General features: G+C 32.8%; 1 protein-coding gene across 8 annotated transcripts in view; it reads right to left on the bottom strand.

Annotated features, from left to right (window-relative positions):
* LOC131846126 (T-box transcription factor TBX3-like) overlaps positions 1-23286 on the bottom strand; it is a 106125-nt gene that overhangs the window by 24248 nt on the left and 58591 nt on the right. For 4 of the 8 annotated variants that reach the window (XM_059195359.1, XM_059195367.1, XM_059195355.1 and 1 more), the window contains exon 4: positions 10877-10972. The exons of the other annotated variants lie outside the window; for them this stretch is intronic. In XM_059195359.1, the coding sequence (XP_059051342.1) occupies positions 10877-10972 (96 nt within the window). The remainder of the gene's footprint in view (positions 1-10876; positions 10973-23286) is intronic. 8 annotated transcript variants of the gene reach the window in all.

Genomic DNA, 23286 nt, shown 5'->3' with positions numbered 1-23286 from the left:
CAGTGTATTAATATGTTACTGTTGAGGTATGAATCAGATAGCTGTCACGTCTATTTTAAGAATTTCAATGGCACACGAAATACCATATATAATAGAATCTTTTATTCAAAATGTAGATAAGTAATAAAAGAATCGTAAATTGTTTAGTAATTAATATTTTATTCGACAACAATTAGCATTTTTGAAAATACTTAGTACTAGCTATTCAACACTAGATGGCGGCTTACGCTTTGCTAATAATTATTGTGTTCGAATTATAGTGCTTTCAACCAATAAAGTTTAATACGATTAAAATTAAGTCTTATGGGAAAGTTACAGGTTCTAATTTAGTCAGGTTTCCTGTCATTATATTCATTCAATGTCAATTTGGTAATTATAAATAAATATCTAACTGAACTTGACTTTAGACGTGATTTTCCCAGAGTTTGACTGAGGAGATCTATCTATAGTTAATTAGTAGGTAGTTAATTGTGCTTCTTCTAACACTACATCATTTATTATTTATACTTTTAATACATCGATATTAATACGGGTACCTACGCATTATATTATTAGATAAGACCTAGATTAAACTTGTCAAATCAGTTTACTAGAGTTAATAACAAAAAGAATACCTACCTATTTGTACCTAAGTTAGGTCCGTAGTTAATCAGTTTCAGATCACGGAAATTGAAAGTTACTTAACTATTAGATTTTGATCCAATGCAAGTGATTGCATATTCTGAATGCATCGGTCCCCGTCGGGCGGCGCCCCATCCATACGTTCGCGCCAAATGGCTAATTCGCGCGGTAAACATACGCGCCATAACTCATATCAACTAACTAACCAATACGACGGAGCACTCACAGATACAACTGTCCCGCTCTAACGAACTAGAGAAACCCAAGCCGACTATTTGTTTTTCCTTTTACTTCCTTTGAAATCTTATTTTGAATTTTATTCCTATAGGGGCGTGGATGCAGCGATGTTGCATATTCTTCTACTCGCTTTCTCGTATGCAATTTCTCTGGCGTCTCTGTCTTGCTTTTTGTAATTTTAATTCGCAGAACGGCATCGAAACGTGATTTGATTTTCTATAGAACTTTTTTATTGTGATGTTCGGAATTCGCTGAAGCAACGACAGGATTTCGGTAAAGCCATGGGGCCCTATGCAGTACTACTACTACTACATAACTAGGTAGGTACAAATTTTGCTATAAAGGATTTATTAATTAATATTGTAATTTGTCTGTTATTATAAATAATGTCAATTAGACAATAACTATTTGTTGTTTTATAATAATCATCTGGTGATAATTTTCTTATTAGTTACTATTAGCAGTTATACGCGAATCCGTCTACTTTATAGGATAGATATAATATTCTCCCTCGTGTTACTGCTATTTACCATTTAGCCAAATTTCATTAAACATTTTTAAGTCGTTTAATCGCGAAGGTAGCAGACAGACATACCACTTTTGCATTTATAATACTACTGTGTTTAACTAATAAATAAATAATAACACTTACCAACTTATTCTGTAATTTGTTTTTTTTTAGTTATAATAGTATACACTCTACTACATATATTTATACTATAAATATAAGATTTGTTGCCTAAGTGTTTAGATATTTTAATAGCAGTAACTTGTAGATTCATTTGTAAAATATTAGTTTATTATGTTAAATAAATTTGAGTTACTTTTTTTCTACACTTATCTATGATATACTTAAGTAGTTAGATACAAATACATGAGATATACCTACCTACGTAGAATACTAACTATTTAATGTACAGATAACTCATAAATAAATATGAAATGTGTCGCTAAAGCAGCTTCTCAGGGAAGCTGATCCACTAACCTACCTCACTTAACCGCGGTTAAGTGTAAAAGAGTAAAACACCGGCGAAACGTTTGCCTTAGCAGATTATGTTCAGAGGAGCCGCCGATGCATCAATATTTATTTGAAATGTTGACACGCAAACCGTCTTAACTGTGTGTCAACAAAAGGGTTCACTAATGCCCTTTTTTCTACAAAAAGCGAGAGCAAATATTGGGGCAAACGACAGCAGCGCCGCCGACTATTAGCGGCGAGTGGATGCACTATTTTTGACACCCTAAGATGTAGACAATAACAATTTGTCTAATGTTAGTTCAAAAATAGAATATATCTTTTATCGAGTTATACAAATTATATCTATTATCTACATATGATAAACACTATAAAGTTATAGAAAGATTGCAGATTGCATTTTTAGGTTAGGTATAAGTTTATTATACTTATCATAGTATTCTAAAATAGTAGAGACTGCGAAAAAATCTAATAAAAACAACCAAGTGCTTATGTGTCGAATTGAAATTTGTTTTGTAAAAAATGATGATGAATTATATACTTATGATTTAATTGGTCGACAATTAATGATTAAAGTAGATACCGCCATAGAAACTATTCTCTAAACAAACCGGTCACAGTGTAGCCAACCGATTAAGGACCGCCCGCAATCTACGATATTTTTTATTTAGCAATGACTGGCAATCTTTTGACTATCCAATGAGAATGAGTGAAATGATCAATGAATTTGATAATCAGCATCTAAACTGTAGGTAGGAGGTATTCTCGCTGTATTTTTAGACACGATGAATAGTATAAAATAAGATAACGTAAGAACAAACAGCACAGCGCAATTACTAGAACAAGGAACTTGACTATGGGAAGCATGAGGCTTCACTCGCTTGATTTAACTCCACCTTGACGAAATCCAACAGCTCATGGAATCACTTGCAAAACTTAGTAACAATCATCTTTGCGCGGGAGTGCGGGAGCGAATCCATTAGCGATTAACGAGCGATCGGGCGGGCACTAAATTAAAATAAATATTTGCCGGCAGCGCCTGCGCACAAAGCGACGCTTTCAAGTCCGCCGACACAGGTGCCGCCCGCTACGTACTGTCGTGTACAGAAGTTATGAATTACATTAGATCAGCTTTAGTTTTAATTAAAACAGGTTCTCGTCTGATTGAAATTAGATTTAAACATAAGGTGTTTGACCGTTTGTATTTTTTTAGTAATTTGCATATGGCGTGGGATGACAACGGCGTGATCGCATGCTGTAAGCGATGTTATGACCCAAACAATCTCATGTAAATACAATAGCATTTAAGGAAGTTCTTCTTTTAAAAGTTCATTTCTGTACTTTATTACTATAAGTCTGACCTTAACTTGTATGTATGCCACATACAAGTTAACTTAAGGTCAGACTAAGCACAATAAAATAACAATTTAATTTAAAACCTTACAAATTTTTTGTATTTTCTATGTAGTGCAATCAGTTTATGTCACTAATGAAGAATGAATATCTATCTTTTAAGTTAAGTTTAAGATTTTGGCTTGAAATAAAGTGAGATCTTCAACAACCTCTCAAAAGAAAATGAGTGAGCATAATGCTTCGCCTACATAATTTGCGAATCGCAGAAGTTGCGAATTGTAAGTAGAGAACTCTTTTCCTTTTATGAGAGGTAGACATAGTCTCTCAGTTGCCAATTCGGTATCCAGGCTTAGTTTTGATAAGATTTATAAAAGAAAAATATTCCATATAATGTAAAGTTTACAATAAATGTGTTCCGTATTTTTAATTGTATCTGTAATTTTTTTCATTTATTTATGTCGTAAAATTAAATAACATTTAAATCACATTTGTTGTAAATGTAACTTTTAATACATATACATTTTACAAAAAATCGTATTACCAATATACATATTAAAAAATATATATTATATCATCAATCCTTGACAATTAGCAAAAATATAGAAATATGCTTTATTCACAGTTCTTATATAACTTCCGGTCATAACTGTACGAATATCGAAACGTTCGGTAAACTTCACAATAATATTGACGTCCAAATTAGTATTATAGGGGATTGAGTAGTACTATTAACTATAAGTAGACATTCTAGACAGTTCAACTTGCAATGACCAGTATTGCGAAGGTTTCTAAAGGTCGCTACAAAGATTAAGAGAATAATTTCCTAATCGCTTCTAAACCAATGCTTAAAATTAATGCATATTTTGAACGTAGAATACGTTTACGAATAGATATAATAATAATAGATTAATCCAAATATGTATTTGCATGTCTGTAAAGACTAAAAGTGAGATCTATATAATATAAATAACCGTATCATCTATTATGTACTACCTAGTCTTATAACAAATAAATTTCATTTCATTTTATTACAAACTAGGAACTAGGACTTTTTACACATAATAAGATAATCAGACAGTGAGTAGGACACTTAAAACATAGTTTAATAAAATCAGGTAGACCATCTGAGAAATTATGAATACTCTAAATGATTAAATTCTGTCAGCGAGCGTGCATGTCGTGTTCCAAACAATATTTTTTTAATAGACTAAGATACTATATCGTAACTCTTTGAACAAAGTTGTCTTGAGTTGGTACATCTGTCTGGCCTAATAAGATGCGTTTCGGATTTAAGAGTGATATATGGCAGTGAAATTGTTGAGAACTGCAACTTAAACTTCAGAAATTGAGCGTGTTGTGACAATATATCAGAAACGTATACTTTACAAGAAAAATGTGAAACAGGAACACAAACGCATTCCAAAAAGTTTTTTAACTACCATAAAACCAGTATTACCGATGTGGTTGTATGATTGATATGGCCATATATTTAGAAAGTCAGAGACAACAGGAAGCTGTGAGAGGTGGGTGATATGTTAGAAAAACAAGCGGTAATCAAATATTGTGTACCCATTACGTAGAGCATTGTTGAGCCATGAAATTGGATAAGTTTTTACCGTAAGCAGACCAGAATTAGACTTTATAATTCATGAACGGATGGAATTATTGGTAATAATCAATCACAATACCAAACTTCATTAAACTTCCTAAGTGATCATTATTTGTCTTCATGTACAGTTCACATACGTGTACGCCAAATGTCGAGATGATTTGTTAAGTCGTTAAGGTAAGAAGAGGCAATGAACAAATACATACAGTTTTATATGACAAGCCGATTTCTGAATCTCCCACGAACCGCAACGTCTTACCGCAACGGTTAACGTACATAAGTATATTTTACGTATTTTTTGTTGACTCTCGCAGGTTCTTGCAGAGCTTGACAATTGGCTCTTTTTCTTGGTAGAGAAATGAAACGAATTCATGTGATGTTGACCGTCTCCCAATCCGCTGTAGAAATTATAAAATCCATGTAGGTACTTTATGGAATGGCCTTCCAGCTAATGGAACAATTTCATTGAATAAAAATGTACAATTGGTAGCCCGTTGACTTCAACCATGAGTGGAACAGAAGTGTCAACGTTTGTTTTGGAGCATCGCGCAAACATCGATATTTTATCCTTTTACCGATCGATGAAATCGATACGTCTCGGTCGATGTGTAAACTAAAACAAAATGTTTTTTTGAGAAATATCGACCCTAAAATAATAGATTGAAGTATGAGAAGCAGTAACGTAGCAATCATAACATATTAAGTGATTTTTCAAATTTATGAGTAAACTATATCTTTCTTTGATAATATGTAAATACTTAGTTATATTTTGTAACTAAATTTTAGTTAGCTAAGCTAGCTCCCTATTTCTACATTTTAATTAGTTACTTGTCCATTTTTTAGAGTTAGATATTATTCAAATGCCTAATAAACAGGCGTAGAAAATGATATAAGGACGAATATTAGTTGTAATTATAATAAAACAAAATAAAGCATCATAAGTCACTGTTTCTGAGTGTAAATAGGTACAAGAATATAATAATGTATTAAATTTTAAATTCATAACAATTTCCTAGTCTAGAGATTTTATGTATTAAAAGTTGTAATATATTGTTTTATCATCAAATGTAATGTAATTTACTTTTCATACATACTTAATTCATAACCATAATTATGTCCTATTAAATACACACAGAGCAATGCAATAAAAGGTAAAGGGCAACAAGATACATATATACAGATAGTAATCGGTAATTTTATCTAAATACTAATGTGTACTTCCAATGACACAAAGGATTACCAGCGCCCTTAAAAGCATCGACTTAAAGTATAAAGCTCTTAAATAAAGGAGCACACTTATCAACTTCATTAACAGAGCGACGCATATATACGTAAACAAGCCGCATTATAAATACTAAAACAGTTGAATGAAGGTATAAAACTATAAAAACCTTTTATCCAGGCCGCTTTTTAACGTCATAGCTCAAGTATAAAATCGACGGAGCTTTATTCTAACCACTATATTCTAAGCTTTCATTCAAACGATTTAACATTCTGAGAGAGGTCTACTGTAATGGATTTTAATAGTTTTGATGTGATTTATAATTGCAGTTGGTGGCGCCACTATCGTTCTAAAAATGCATTCTTGTTCCACATTTAAAGTGAGATTAATGCTAGAAATATGAGGAGGAAATGTGCGCAGATATAATGCTATCTCCTTATAATTTACTAGTTGTTTGAATGTTGGTATTTGCATGATTAATGGAGAGATAAGAGAGATTTTATTTAAATAAGTATCGAAATGGCAAAATATTATTTTGATACCTTCTTGGACTTCTCTCCCTGATCATAAATCAGATCAGCCATGTAGACCTATTGTAGACTTAAAATTCTTAGTTTACACATAAACATAGCTGTATGTAAACAAGAAATAAAAAAAAAACACGAATTGCATAGGTAATAAGACTAACCAAGGTGGTAACTACTCTTCTTATTAGAATCTAAACTTGTTAATTATCGTAATTAACCACCTAAACTAATACCTACCACAGATAAAACAAAAGCAAACTGGCTCAAAATAAAAAAAAGTTTATAAGTGAAACACATTATTTATACCGGTTATAAAAACAACTTTACCTCCATAAAATTATATGATCAATGGATCAACGCCACCTGCCGGCGCTGACGCGTAACTATGCGCTATACCTTGCGCGGGCGCCACCACGTAATTATTATCATATTACAGAAGTTCGCTATCATGATTATAAAGTCAATAAACATATTTTATTCCATTAAAAAACGACTACTAACTTGACAATTTGTTTATGGGATTAACATCGAAGTAAACCCAATTGATTGCAAAAGAACCAATTATTAATGTAGGGTTTAACATAAATAATTTAATACCACCAGTAAAATATTTATTACCACCCTCGATGTGTCGACTAAGATTGTACTAGCCGTAATCAGTGGTAGACTTGTTCGTATTAATATCCGAAAAACTATATTAGTAATGCACAAGTTTAAAACCATCTATGGTAAAAGACACGTCATAATGTGTTTTAATTTCACAACAGACATAGTGTACTTATAAATACTACTTATTTTCTAGTTAGTCTATTATAGAAGCATTTTAGGTGGTCAACAAGGATGAAGAAGACATTCAAATAATTACGTAACAATAATAAGAACTCAGTTAATACAGAACTTTATGTATTTCTTAAATAAGTACTTTATAATATTTAATATTTTTAGCAATGGTTTTCAAAATACAGACAAAAAGGCTTTTAAATAATCAAACCTCAATATTTGTAAACATTCCCTGAAATTAAAGTGAATAAAAAAAGGAAAATAACGCGTGGGGTGACAGTGAGCAAATCCCATGGGTTATCTTCGATATGAGTTGGGGAGGGGAACGAGTAATTGATTGACTGAGTGATTGATGAGCTTACGTTCAAAGGTATAAGTAGTTGTTATGTAGTCTATAGTTAGTTTTTTAGTGCCTGCTTCGGAACCTATGGGTAATTACCCCCGAGGGGTTAAACTAGCTATTCTGCGGGGTAAAAACGCAGTTAATAGATAATAAATTATTATAATATTTATAAAGTAAATTGAAATTACAAGAATTAATGTTTTATCACTTGGGATCGACACTTGCAACTGATGGATTATTATACGAAATGTCGCGTGGATACATTTTTTGCGCAGGTTAATAAGATAAGTTTTAAATGTTGATAGAGGTCGATTTTCTTAGTTTATGAAAATAAATTAAATTAAAAAGTATATAAAATGTTCTATTGCATTATCTAGACATAGAAATGAAGGCGTATAAAATATCTTAAATAATACTAAAACATAAAAATAACGAATGGTCAAGTCAAAAGTGGTCAAGACAGAAACTATCCAGGAAATCCGTACTAATATTATGTATACTAAAAAGTCTAACTGCTTGTTACTTCTCACGAGTACACAGTTGAATGAATCATTGTTTGGCATGAATATATATCATATTCCAAGGATAGATGTCCATCTATCTAAGACTTTTTGCTTAGTTGGGGGTAGTATTTAGTAAGTTCTCATATAGAAGATGCTACACAGCTCAAAACAAACAGGACTTCAAGTGACATTATTGGATTATGACTACTCTAGATATATGCAATAAACAAATAAAGAAACAGTTGTTAATGTGATTATATTAATACGCATCCATCTCAAAAACAAGCTGTCTCTTATTAATTGTATCTATCCGGCACATATGTCAAAATACGATGAGCTAAAACAAACAGACACACCATCCGTCCATCCAGCGTCAGCTGCCAACGACAGTATAACTATTTATTACCTTAATTAAACAACAAACGCCTGTTAGTTTTGTCAAGAACAAACCCCTAATCATATTGCAATTAAGTTCTTTTTTACGCCAATTCTCCAAAAGTCCATTTCTAATACATCATCTATAACGAGCTTGTCGGGGGCGCGTTAGAAAAATGATCCTATTTGTAATACAATTAGGTGTCAATTCGTTTGATAGTGTCAGTTAACAAATATTTGAGTTTGTGAGGTGTTTTTCATCCATATAATTAGGGAACAGACACCTTCGTTGATGGCTGGCGCCTAAGGCAGTTCAGGTTTAGTTCCTTGACCGATTTGAAATTGAGATTTAATAAGGTTGGATTGTAAGGTGGGAATCGTTAACCTCATATTTTTGAGTCGATAAGTATCCAGTAATTGTAGTAAACTATGTTTACTCTATTAGGTAGGTATATTAGTAGTTGTCTATGCGTCGTTTACTGTATTTGGATGTAGGTAATAAATACGGTGTAGTAATTGGGGTACCTATACCAGTGGAAAGCTGGAGTTACGAACTTATATTTTCCATTTATTCCTCCTTTTTATCCAAGACTAGTAAGTGGTAACCATCGCCTATATACATGGACAGCTTCACGGACATCACCTTATCATGTGAAGCCCATTATATCACTCATGCGTTGTCTTTACGCAGGTGTATGGTGTCATGCTTCTATATTACATAATTTCAGTATATTACTTATTTCACCCTACATCCTTATTACCTATTTTAGCCAAGCTGCTTGTAAGTAAGCTTACTTACTGATACAGAGGTACTATCTCAGACTACTATCTACCTTCCCAGACTTAGTAAAAAATAATTTAAGTAAATATTTATCAATAGAATTGGTACACAATTTTCATCTTCTATTTCAAATAATAAATTACGTAAACGTAAATTTTTTTTTACGATATATTATAAAAACCAGTATATTTTTATAGTTGGTTAATTCCTGTTTTTCTAGCATATTCACTACTTTCAAATAAGCACCTACATTAAAAATGTTAAACTTTCCCATTATTAGATTGTTAACACCAAAAATAGGCAAAATATTTTTTTTCCTACTTAGAAAGTTAATAAGCACAAGTATAACGATTAATTTATAAGTTAATAAAAAAGATATCGTTGTAATATTCAATTTTAAATTAACTTCAAATAATAACCTGATAGAAATTAGGTCAGCACATTTCGTATGCATTAAGAAATATTAATTATTACCCAATTAAAATATTAACACTCCCGAATTTAATTAGTGCAACACAACGCCTTAGAAACTTTTTAATTTTTGTATTGCCAACAACTTGAGTCAGGTTAATTGGATTTTGAATTTATTTTTACATCATTAATATGTGTATGATACAATCAAAAATATAATCAATAAATTGAAATATAATAATAAAATTCAACCCCAATTATAATATATCTTCAATTTTGTATTAATTTATGTTAGTAAGTACAGAACTTGTATTAATTTTTCATATCAAATCATATCTATTCATGTTATAAAATAATGTGACGCGCCGCGTCTGATCGTATGTTCGCGATAATTTCAAAAACTAATCAACGGAGTTTTCTTATTTTCAAACAACTATCTACGAGTGATTTCTGAAGAAGGCTATGTGTAGATATACCTAATTCATTATGGTTTTCTGTGAATTTATTGCAATATCCGTGCGACACCAGGGCGGGCTGCTAGTATTGTAATAATCAATCTCATCATCAATTCTGCATTTATAATCCATTCCTTGAATTTTTTAAAATACTTGAACATGCAAAGATTGATGAAATTATTTTTTGTACTAAATTTATATGCTCCAAATTTTGTTTTTTTTTTGGTAAATCAACGATAGTAACAGTGTTTGTACCCACATTGTTACCGTCCACAGAAAATTACACGGCTCAGTAACCTTTCGTTTACGGACGTATGCAGTAGGTAGGCAGTAATGTAAAAAAAGGTATAATAGACGAGGCTCGATCATAAATAATAGAATCATTAACATCTGCCGCTATGATTTCGACCATCAATTTTTTTGGTCATTGAAAAAGTTGTACGAACAATTCTTGACTCGAGGCTAGTTAGGGGCGTAGTCGGAAAGACGTGTTTTGACGGTTATACCATTTCTATTATTTTTAATTTCCTTGTTTGTTGTTCATAATTCATACTGTTAAGTTGAATTACTTAACTATCTTTATTTGATTGTTGTCGATTTGAGCTGTACGATTTGAGTTCCTCTGCATTTTATGCATAGAAAATTGTAGATTATGTAATTAAAAAAAATAAAAGTCTACTAACCAAATGATCAGAGTGGGGATCTCTGGGTGCACTAGGGGCTGGGTTGGGCCACAGCAACTTTGACAACATCCGTTGACTTTGGCTATAGATGAGCTCCTACGAAGGAGAGAAAAACGTACTTTAGTATAAGAATATTGGCATGTTACGCCTGATATTGGCTGAAACATTCATTGATATTGAGTTTGTAATAATGGAATTCTTTCGAATATGGATTTGTATATTTTTCTTTAATAAATGTATGACTTTTATTACTATTATTATATTGTATACTAATGAAAAAATAATATTGATACTGAATATCTAAGTTAGTTGAATGAGTGAGATTATTAATAATAATAACACGTTTTTACGGGCTCTGCGATCACGCCTCCGGCATGGTATGAGTTAATGTTGGCTACATTGTATGTCAACATTTGGTTCAGTATAATTAAAAATTGTGATAAATATTACTCTGGTCGTAAAAATAAAAGAAGCTTAAAAAAAGCACATTCTTAAAAAAAACAGGAAAAATATCAAACTCGAAATGCCAGAAAGAAAATACAATTATTAGTACTTAAAATTATCTATGCATATACATACAATAAGCAATAATGAATACATACATAGTTATATATAGAACACCACATATATATAAATATTATTTCTACAGTAACATTGAAGTAGTTTGCAACAAAAGGTATACATTTCAAACAAAATGTAGCCGGTAAACCGAGTGTTGGCCACTCCTGGCCAGCAAAAAGTATAACGAGACCATAATAATAGGTTGAGCAAAGTTCTCGCCTGTAAAACAAACAGAGTCGACAGAGCAGCCAGACTCAGAGAGTGCTAAATTACTTTAATAATGCTCGGCCGCTTTGGTACCAAGTTTCAACGTTCGCAGAGACTTGCAACCTTTTTGATTTATTGTATGTAACGTTTTAGTATTGCTGTCATTAAGTTTTGTTTGAGTGTTCACGTGCTTTATGGCTGGCCGTCAGAAACGGAGAACCTACGGCATTTGGAAATATACTTTTTTTAAGCGATAAATTAATTTTCGTGTATGAGAGGATTATAGTAAAATTTTTTTCAGAGACTTGCATAGATATATTATAAAATTATGGGTCAAAAAATACTGAGAAGTTTATAAAATAAGGCTTTTTAAATTTTCATGGCTTAAGCCTTATTTATTAGTAGGCCCGTGTAACATTGAAAACAACATATTTTAGTGTTGCAAGTAAAGAAATTTAGTTCCATAGTCCATCCATCATCGTTCCTAGTGCTTATAGCCGATTACTAATTTGATTTTTATATAAACTTTAAATATTTTCAGTTTCACAGAAGAATATGCCTTCCAAATATATTTTATTACTTACTGTATACATGGGCCAGAGGCATTATAAATTTTAAAATGGTGGTCTTCATAAACACACTTTCAATATAATTACTTTATTGTTAAATATAAAATATACCTATTTATCATATTTTGTAATATAAATGCTACCATCGTGAGTATCTATTGCTAACAAACTAATCTGCGCAGCTGGGAAGTGGGTTGTATGATATTATAATACATGTAAATCATCAATGATCGATATAAATCTATAAGAATACAGCTGTCCTTTTACATCCATGCAGTCAAATCCAGTTATCGAAGATACTTATTATGAGGTATAATATAAATCCAATTCTATATTTTGGGATGAAATTCAGCACTATATTAAGTATAGGCAATATATAAGTATATATTTATTGATAAAGGTAACATTCAATATATTGTTGCTTTTTTATAATAATTATTTTAAGGTTTAACTGATATTAGGATGTAGGTGATCATTTATCTGTTTTGTTACTTCACGATGATTGTAATACTTGACGAATAATTGAGGTACAGTAGATTAGATATTCTATACCGACAGGTATAGATCAAATATAGGCAATCGCATAAAATCATCATATAAATTGAATATTATTTACATTACATTAAAATTTAATTACCGTTGTTCACCGTTCCGTTCGCTAAGACATTCCATCACAAGAAAATGAAAAATAGGGCCCGCTCCACTCCCCTTCGTCTCAGAGACGTTCTAACTTAATGCTACGACATCAGAATTTAATTTACAACTCGGTAAGCAGTATTTATGGGAGATTGTCCGCCGCACTCCCGCCGTAATACCCACTTACAGCGCAAGCTAGACCAGTGAAACCACAGGCTCGCCATAAATTCCGTAATTTTCTCTGAAACCACCTAGTTCGCAGCCACCCATTGTCGAAAGCGTTCCAACGCGAATAGTTGACAAATATTACTTGTTCTACGTTGAATGGAACGTGCAATTACCCGAGATGCAATAACACGTCGAAGACTTAATCAGGCAGATCGAGACAGGACGAGGTCCGCTGGAGAGCTGTAATTAGAGGCCAGTAATTGTACAAAATATGAATGAGCCAGGCGCGGCGCCCGCGCGGCCGGCACGCCTCGACGACGCCGGAGGGCGGAACGAAACTCCCATAAAATCGGACCCCAATTCAGATATTCTAAATATGGACACGACGCAACAAAATAACGCGAAATTATCCGCGATCGTACATCGAATCGCTTTGTTGTATCTGTGGCTTTTTTACGGACTGATTGAGGACGCAGCATGACATCTAGTTGAGGTATCTACGATCCTGTCTGCGGATACTGGCCAATAAAGGCGAGATGGTGACGTATATGGTTAGGCCATAGCGACGAGACGCCGACAGAGCGAAAGATCAACGCTAATTAACCGCCATAAAACCGAATATCGTTCTCATACCATCGTTACCTTTCACCGCGGTCCGACAACAAATTCTATTCGAGACGATGAAAAAACGAGAATTACCTCACATACACGAGCCCACCTTACGACGCTCGTAATAGATAAATGATATAGCCTGCGAGGTCTGTATTTAAACAAAAATCCTTATAGGAAAGGGATCGCGGTGTCGGTGTGCGCCTGCGCAGGCCGCGAGGTGGCCGCGCGGCCAGCAATGATGCGCGGCGGCAACCACCCGCGCGCGAGCGACAAGGACGCGCCTCTATAGAGGATAGAGAGGGCAGTATAATCGATAGAGGCGCCACCGGTTCGCCGCGGGGCGGCGCCCGCGTCGACCCCACACAACACATCTTATTGAGAAATTCTCGAGATGATGCATAATTCTCGTTTTGGTTTCCTGTGTAGTGATTTTACTCCCTGTTAACAATATTACCAATTCGGTGACCGGATCGCAGACGCATATTTTATCCGGAACATCGTCCGTTTGCGGAGTCGAGCATTGTATTCGATGAATATTCGAGTGATTTATTCGTATCTCCATTGGGTAGGGTACCGATAAGAACTCCCGAGAGGACGCCAGTTCGAGATGAATCTTAAATCAATGCACTTGCATAAATAATATTTTAATTTAAAAATTTCCATTTTATTAAATCCTATTCAGGATTACTCTAGTCTATAAAAACGTTTAAAATAGAGTCCAAAAGGAGTCCAATTCTGTGCGAATATTCCAGTAGAGAATCACTACGAATATACGTAATTAGATATTTAATTTTAGGTACGTACTTACACACTTGTATATGTATATTGTTGTATCCTATTATAAAACAAAAATGAGGTCATCTATTTCATCTCAACCTACCCCGCAGAAAGCTGTTAAAACAGCAATCACGTCTTATCAGACAGTTATGCTAATAAGACATGCTAATTCCCAAAACCAACAAGCGATGAACAAAACAAAACGATTGAAGCCAAAAAAGGGATAAAACGATGAGCAGACGGGCGCCAGGGCCAATTACCAGCCACAGTGGCCCTCTGTAGGGTTGCCAGGTGACTGGTGAAGTGCGGTGAGACCGGTATTTGATTGGATTGTCCCAATAAAATATACTAAGTATGTCAAACAACTTTTCTTATTGGTATTATAAAAAAAAAAATATTGTTGAATTTTTACGAACAGATGAGGTGAGAGAGTTCAGAATCATAGTGTTTTTAAAGTTTCCAATTGTTTTACGTAGAGATTGTATAATTTCTGTTTTAATTATTGTCCGTTTTACTTTACTAATAACGAACATAAATTACTTTCGACTTGGTATTTTTAATACGATAGGATGTGAGTAGCTGATTTCTGATTAAATTAAAGCGAAAAAAGCTGATTTTGTTTGATATTTTTCAATAGGGTTTGAACCGGAATATCAAAGATATTTAGTTTTTTTGAAGGATTTTAATTAAAAAATGGAAAAATATATAAAAATTGTACATAAACATAAACTGAGTAATAGAAGCCAATATTGGTCATTGTATGGCAACCCTATTCCCAAACTCCACGACTTTAGCGGACACAGCGATGCGCGGAACGCAGGCAGTTCTAGCTATAATTTTTTACACGGTCTACATTGTTGATATTTTCGCAATTAATTTCAAAGAAAATAAACAAACTGCAATAGAAAATACTGGGAGAGATTGTGCCAAATTTAAGCTTATTCTTACAAAATTTTAAGCGTTTATTATAAGCTGTTTAAAAGACAGGCAACCCGCATACGCTGCCACTCACACAGATATCATTAAATCTAAGGTTGTTCACCCATTTAGACAGATACCTCGAAAGTGCTATTCTTACCTATTGGTCATGAGTTATGGGAGTGGTCACAGCGACCATAGCTTGTTAATGTTTTGGATTGGCCATTCCCGTTCCAATCTTTCTTCTTATTTACGTAGCAAATCTCCAAGTGTACTTATTTATCTCTTTAGCTCGCTTTGAACTTCCTAATACAACAATAATCAGGTATATTTTGGTACCTAAGGAATTGAACACTTTTGTGTTTAGTTTCTAGCTAGTACCTACTTTCGGAGAGAAAATGTTGTGTTGTAGAAAAAGTGTGTTATATATCTATAAAATCTACTTACTATATACGGGGTGTATATAGTAGATTTTATAGATATGTTTCATAGATGTTTAACATTAAACATTACATGCTTCTGAAATTTTTACTAAAATTAATAATTTACAGTTGAGATTTATTTGCAACATGTGTAACAAAACATTCTTTTTAAGATTTTTTTATTTGGTTCTTTATGTTAGAACAGGCAGTATTTAATGTCAATGTTAAGGTTTGATGAAGGATTCAAGGAAAATAACTTAGGTATTTCCATATTTTTTTAGAATTCTAGCGGTTTTGTAATTAAATAGATGATGCAAATGGTATAAAGATTGTAAGAAAACTATCTTCTCAACGAAACATTTTGAAAGAAAATCTCGTAACGTTTTCATTAAATAAAATTAGTTATTGAATAAATGCGTAAGTTGATTCACAAATGGTACTTTTTTATTAAGTTTTTCATTAAATATAATGATTACTTTTCTTGTTAGTTAATTTATTTTGACTAAAAATATAGTTTATTTTGACCTCAAAGTGTCTATGGTAGACAATTGACAGCCCTGCCGTTTATTTCCAACACAGTCGTTAATTATCATGGATTCGATGAAATAGACAACTGACAAATCTCAGTGCTGTGCCGGTCACTCGAATTCTGTAGGCAATGGGGCGTGACCGCCGCCCCGTGACGTCACAACGGTGAGCCAATCGCAGAGCGGAAAGCTAATCTCATTGTCACCCTACAAGCACCGATAGATCTATTCCAATTCGGTTACCCCCTGTGTATGGTAATTGAGGCCGGAAATCTGAGTTTGGTACAGATTAAAATTTAGCAATTGGATAGAATGTAACGGTTAATGCTGAAATGGAGGGAGGGATTGTTACTGATGGAGACTATTGCTAGGAATATAGGCGTGCGTGTGAGGTCGACTTATACACGGTTTCCCTGAAAACTACAGTTATTAATTCCTCCTGAATTCGTCAAGACCGACATGACTTTATTGTCATTTTATTGTGTGTCAAGCCAGCCAAATGCATATTGAATAAGCAAAGTTGGTTTATAAAGGTTTTGACTTACTTTATAAGTAGGGGGTTAATATGTCTATATTAATATTATAAAGCAGCTGTTTGTTTGTTTGTTTAGTTTAACGCACTAATTTCAGAAATTAATGATACAAATTGAAATAATATTTTTGCATTTATTGAGGAAGGCTATAAATTGTATGTCAGCATCGCGCTACGACCAATACGAGCGGATCGAAATACCACAAAAACAGGAAAAATGCGACGCAGTTAAAGTTGCTTAGGTCAGCTATAAATGTGGGAATATTAAATATTACTATACCTATGTCTATTCTAATTTACGCGGGTAAAAACTTGAGCTATGTCTCCATTCTATATATTATATTCAGTGCAAAATCGCAAATGTGCGATCACCTATTAGACTACACTAAAAATTATTATTACCTCTCATCTTTAACCCCAATTGCATCAATGTCTATATTATATTTTACACTTAATAACCTAAAAATCATTTATAATTGAACCTTGTGTGTACGTGTCATAAGGACAACATAAAATTTGTGGAAAGTAAATGTAATATTGTGCGGGCAAATCAGAACTAGGGTGACAGAAATAGGGTGGTGCACAATAGTGTACTGGGATTAGTTGCACTGCAGTACGTGTGTAAGGGGTTTAAGTTATTACGTCACGCCTGCAATGGCCGCTGGGTTATTATTATTAATATTTGTTTAAGTGTATACAAAAATATTTACGAAATGTTAACGCATACGACATTTCACAAGGTATATCTTAGTAAAACATAATAAAACACTCTGATCAAATTGCGCAATTAATAACTTTAATACCCACATATTCCTGCGGTTCACATTCAAATATTCTTGTACTACAAAAGACGAACTATTTAGAAATGGTCGGCAGTAATAAAACAAACTGGAGATGTCCAGAACATTGTTTTATCTTCACCTGTCGTCGGCCGTAAATCGTCTATCGGTGGCTGCTAATCTGAGAGCGTTCTCGGGAGCGCCTCAATTAACTTTAAAACGTGTTCAAAGTCCAGCAATTAGATAGATAAGCATTCTCTTCTGGTGGTCCCGATACGGATGCTTTATTTTGATGGCCGAATATTGTATGGAACCGTAAGTCTATAATTGTTCATTTTTATATGCGGTGTTTTAAAATGGGTTATAAAACTGACTGAAGTAGAAATGTAAAAGTAAGGAGAGAAGACTTTGGAAAATAAATTCTTCAGTTTAACTAATTAGATACTTACTTATATGACACTTTTTGCTATGATTATTTGAACTACTTATATGCTAACGGTAGACAACGGTAGGATTAGTAAAAAATATGATGTGTTGAAGAGGCCGATTGGTTGTGTAAGAATAAATTATTTTAAGTTTGGGTTTGTATTCATAGTACAATTACATGTATATACTAAACTTGTAATATATTACCCTGACCCGCGAAACTTCGTGTACGTCATATTCTTATCCACGTCTTAGCAACATTTTTCATTGTAGATCCGTTCCTATTCGCTTACTGCCAGTAGGTACCATGATGTTATATAGCCTATAATATGATTCGATAAATCGGCTTTCCAGTACTAAAGGAATTCTCATAAAAACAAAAAAATATTACCAGAGTTTACCCCATAAATCCAAAGTCACAAACTTTAACTCTTTATAATATTAGTAATAAAATTCTGCTTAACAATGACAAGCCTTTTGATTAGTTATTATAGTAATTAGTAGTATAATTAAGTTAAGTATAATTGATCTAGTAGTAAATTATTTAAATCACTACAAACATACAGACATATAAAAAAAAGAGTCTTCTACTTTATTATATTAGTATACCAGATGAATTTACAATAAACTTATAAGATCTATTTAAAAAGTACGCAATAAACATCGTATGTTGATCGATTATTTGATAACCGATTACACACAAAGAGTCGCAAAAACAAAGAAAAACTAAAATGCGGGCTTTGACATAACCATGCGGGTGTCAACAAAAACTTGTGCAAATAATAATATGCCGGCCATGACGCATGTTACCTTAGCTTAGATATTAGGTGGGTGATAATCATTGCATGATTATGTAGTAGTCATCATACTACTACTGTATAGCCATAGATTAAGTTAATACAGAGGTGTCGGCTGATTTTAGGACGTTTACTACCTTTGTACAATCCACCTCGGCTTCGCGCTTATGCAATTTTTGCAAGTATCTATATATTTTTATTAATAAATCACAGGTCTTGATATTAGCTGATAACGTACTTTTATATAAGTGCAAAACTTTTTGAAATAAGTTAACAGTTTACAGTTTTTCCGTTACAATCAAAACATGAAAGTCTATCTATAATATCATTGAAAATGATTTGTCTCCAGACCGTAATAGGTCGTAGGTAGTAATTATAATTCTTAAGAAGAGTTCCTATATGCACAACAAATGAGAAACTAAATGCGGAAAACAGATCTAACTTAATACAAAAAGAGGCACTCGCAATTCACCTAGTACAGATATTATGATATATAGAGTAAATAAAGCATTTCATTAAATGACAATGCTTGTATGAAAATTAATTTAAGTTAATAAAGTTTTAGAGAAGTCACGTTACAGTTCTTAGTGTTTACAAAATAGATATTGCAGAAAGAAGAGTACTTGAAAATCAATATGTAGGTTACTAAATAGTGCAAACATTAGTAATCTACGTTGGATAGGTAGTATGTATTTTTAGTAATGTTTAGATGTTTAATTTTATTTAAAAAGGATTATTATAAGTAAGTAGCATGTCAATTGTCATAGTAAGGTAAGAAAGATATGTATGATGATGTATGTAGAGAAAGGAGACCCTTTCTCTTATTATACTTAGGAAAAGAAATGGATTTGTCATGTAATTTGAATTTTAAATTACAATCGAATACCTCAGAGAGACAGCGTTCGTTATCTACTCGTCGCTCGCCCTGGACGCGTCTGTCCATCACTGTTCATCGCTCGAGCAGTATAACGACAAATAAAATAACGCGATTTAGCTCGCGGCTCGTTTGAACCTCTCAAAGGAGGCCGATTTGTTTGGCATAAAGAGCTCTTTATAGGTACGTCTACACCGGCCTTATGAGAATTTATTTGCGCGGTTATTATTGCAATTCAATTAATGGGGCACAATGATCGCTCGGGTTTCTCGGCCTTTAATGCAATCGAGGACGGAAAAGATCACGTTTGCTGAAATTTCGGAATGTTTAATATTTTTTAATTACTCGGTATAAAATAATGTTGATGAAAGTTGTAGTGGTCAATGCTTTTAGTAAATTTCATCGTTCACTGTATTATATTATTAACTTCTGTTATATCTGACTTCGTTTGGTTTGAGATTTAATATAACCTATTCAGTCCCCGTAATGCTATTTATGTTTATGTTAAATAACATTAGGAACAGTTTAAACGTAATAAAGTAAAAAAGGGACAGACAGACACACTTTTGTAACACATTTATAATATTGGTATGAATTAGCGATGGACAGTACCTAAGGAATATATGATGGAAAGTGTATGTAGAGCGTGAATTTGTATTATTATATATATTTCGTATTTTGTTTTTTATCCGAGTATACGTTATGATAATATAGAGTTAATAAGTGGATATACGTGAAGCGTTTCCACCAGTTATTAATTACACATACTTTATGTTTCATAGAATATAAAATATTAACCTATTTATGAGTCATAAATGACTTGTCTTTCCTTAGTTATAGTAATAACTATGCCAAAACTGATAGCATAACTGGGCCAAAAAGTGCCTATTTATTATAAACGAACTTAAATTATACGAAAACTTTGGGTATCGACTGATTTTTTGTATGTAGATTATCTTTATTAATTCTCATCACATTATGGTGACATTTCATTATATGTATGTAATCTAAAATTATCTCACAAACTAGCTGGAATTAGTCTAACTCCGTAGAAAAGATTTTAGATTAAGTAAAAGTAATCTTATTATAATAGTATCTTTTTAATAAATATTACTAGCTTATTTAGTTTAGTATGTATTTTTAATATGAGCATTATCCTGGTCTTTTATCATAGAAGATATATCTACTGTTAACATCGTGATACATTCACAAACTAAGTAGGTAACTATACATATAAACATGGGAATAAACAACACCACTAACACCTAAACCGCACGTTTTTGTATGCAAAACATAAAACGCGTGGGTCGAGAAAGTAGGCAGATAATTTCGCATAATCGAGGCACAGGCAGGTCTCACATACAGTCATACTGCCGCCGTAAAGACCGGAGTTTATCGAACATTCGGGAACATCAAGGCTACCGGTATTCAAATCTCACGAGACCGTTATAATCTGCCGCTTACATATAAAAACACTCAATGACCACACTTTAGAGGTTTATCACTTCATCCTGGTAATGCGATTTATTATTATTGATGTAGTTTATTGTTTTTTTAAAGATTATAATATTTTTAAAAGCTGGATTATTTACTATCTTAAAGAAATATAATTTAAGTATTCATTAAGCAAGCTATTAAATTAATTTCGTGTTACAAATAAGCAATATAAAAGAAAACATAAATATACTTTTTATTAAGAACTATTTATAGAACACACAAACGCATTTCTTTTGACTTAAACTTGAATATAAGCTAATTATTATATAATTCGAATCACATTAGCATAAGTTAGCTATTACATATTAGAGCAGGTATTACGTTTACTAATAACGTTTGCCTTATGATAAACACATAGAAATTTTCTATAGAAAACAAATAAAAGCAGTTTTAGAACGAGACTTAATCTGTTTAAGTGGATTCATTTGTATTCGTGGACACGCGTATTCGGTATTCGTTATAATGAGACCGTTCGGATAACATAAAGTTTAGACACTAATCCTATACACTTATTTTATTTATTAAAACTTTAAAGCACAAATATACAAAATAGATGCATATGGCGGACATATCACCTTGAGGTATTTTCTCCCAGTCAACGATAGGGCAAACGGGGATTTTGTGAGCAGTGCATTTAAATATATAACTATGTATATATATTATATAGCATTATTACTAGCTACTCGCCCCGGCTTCGCCTGGGTGTACATGAATTATAGATATAAACAGTCTTCTTTAATCACTCTATCTATTAAAAAAAACCGCTTGAAAATCCATTGCGTTGTTTTACAGATTTAAACATAGGGACGGACAGCGACAGCGACTTTGTTTTATACTATGTAATGATAATTTAATTTAACAATGTAAAAAATGATGATTCATATAAACCAGGAATGAACAATATATATTGCTCATTACTGTTTTTTTTTTCAAAAATATCATTCTAACGGTGTGAACCCGTGTGAAACAGTATGGGTTATAACTACATCGGCTATAAATCTACTAACTCCAAAGGCAATTAAACTAAGATATTAGACTAATTAGATTAGAAAATGTAAGCATATAGAAATTAATGAATTATTGTTTTCCTATTATCACAACCATCACGCATTAGCTACTTATCACTAAAACCAACAATTGACGACCTCTGGCATACCCTCGGCGTCCCGCATCAAAGCACTCGGTGGCGCGGCGCGGCGGCGCGCTGGTAGCGGTTGGGTGACAAAACAAATGAGTGCTTTAGTGCTATCTGCCGGCTGCTTTCATCTCGCCGACGGTAGCCAGGGGTAGTCAGCCTTTCAATGTAATCTGTATTATTTTATAATACGGAGACCTCTATTCTCAGCTATGGTTAGGTTAGATTTATAAAACAATGCAGTAGTTTAATTTATGTTCGTACTAATTGATTTAGTTATCCATTATAAGCTAATGCGAAATCAATGGACATTTAGTCAGCTGTCTTAATAGGATTATTAAAATAAATTCAAGAAAGTTTTTAAAACTATGTAAAATTAAAAAAAAAGAAAAACTAGACTAATACCATAACTCGGGTGGAAACAGGGCGTCGTTATTAATGTGGCAAGTTGTCCTTCTACGAGTACATTGTACAATTCTGTATTATCTCAAAAATTTCAAACTTTGAAAAGCCATTGTAAAAACTAAATAATAAAAAAAAAATACTGTTTATATTTTTTTAGTCCATCTAGTATTGTTCTAATAGACATAAGGGTAAATGGTGTCCAATTTACCATTATCTTTCTATCCACAGTAAAAATTCGTTGTCTTTAATTATTCTATAAGGTACAATGGGCTAATTGGCTTAAATTCATGCTTAACCTTTAATCCTCTATTTGTGTCACGTCAGTAATGAGACAATTTTATCAAAAAATATCATTCTCTTACAGGCTACTCTACACCATCTCTGTCCCAAAGAAGCCGACCACCAATAGTCCCTCCGATACCACGATAAAGTGTTTAAATTCAACTTTTTATTGAACCTTATCATCTAAAGCTCATTCACCCACACACGGAGTTTTTATTTCAATATCTATTTGTACACACCCACACATAAACTTGCAACAACTTCAATTTGTCGTTTAATACTTAGT

The sequence above is a fragment of the Achroia grisella genome, unplaced genomic scaffold (genome assembly GCF_030625045.1).
Source record: "Achroia grisella isolate CSIRO2021 unplaced genomic scaffold, CSIRO_AGI_Agris_v1 utg109, whole genome shotgun sequence".
Taxonomy (NCBI): Eukaryota; Metazoa; Arthropoda; class Insecta; order Lepidoptera; family Pyralidae; genus Achroia; species Achroia grisella.
The sequence above is the reverse complement of the archived record's forward strand: the minus strand, read 5'-3'. Positions and strand labels throughout refer to the sequence as shown.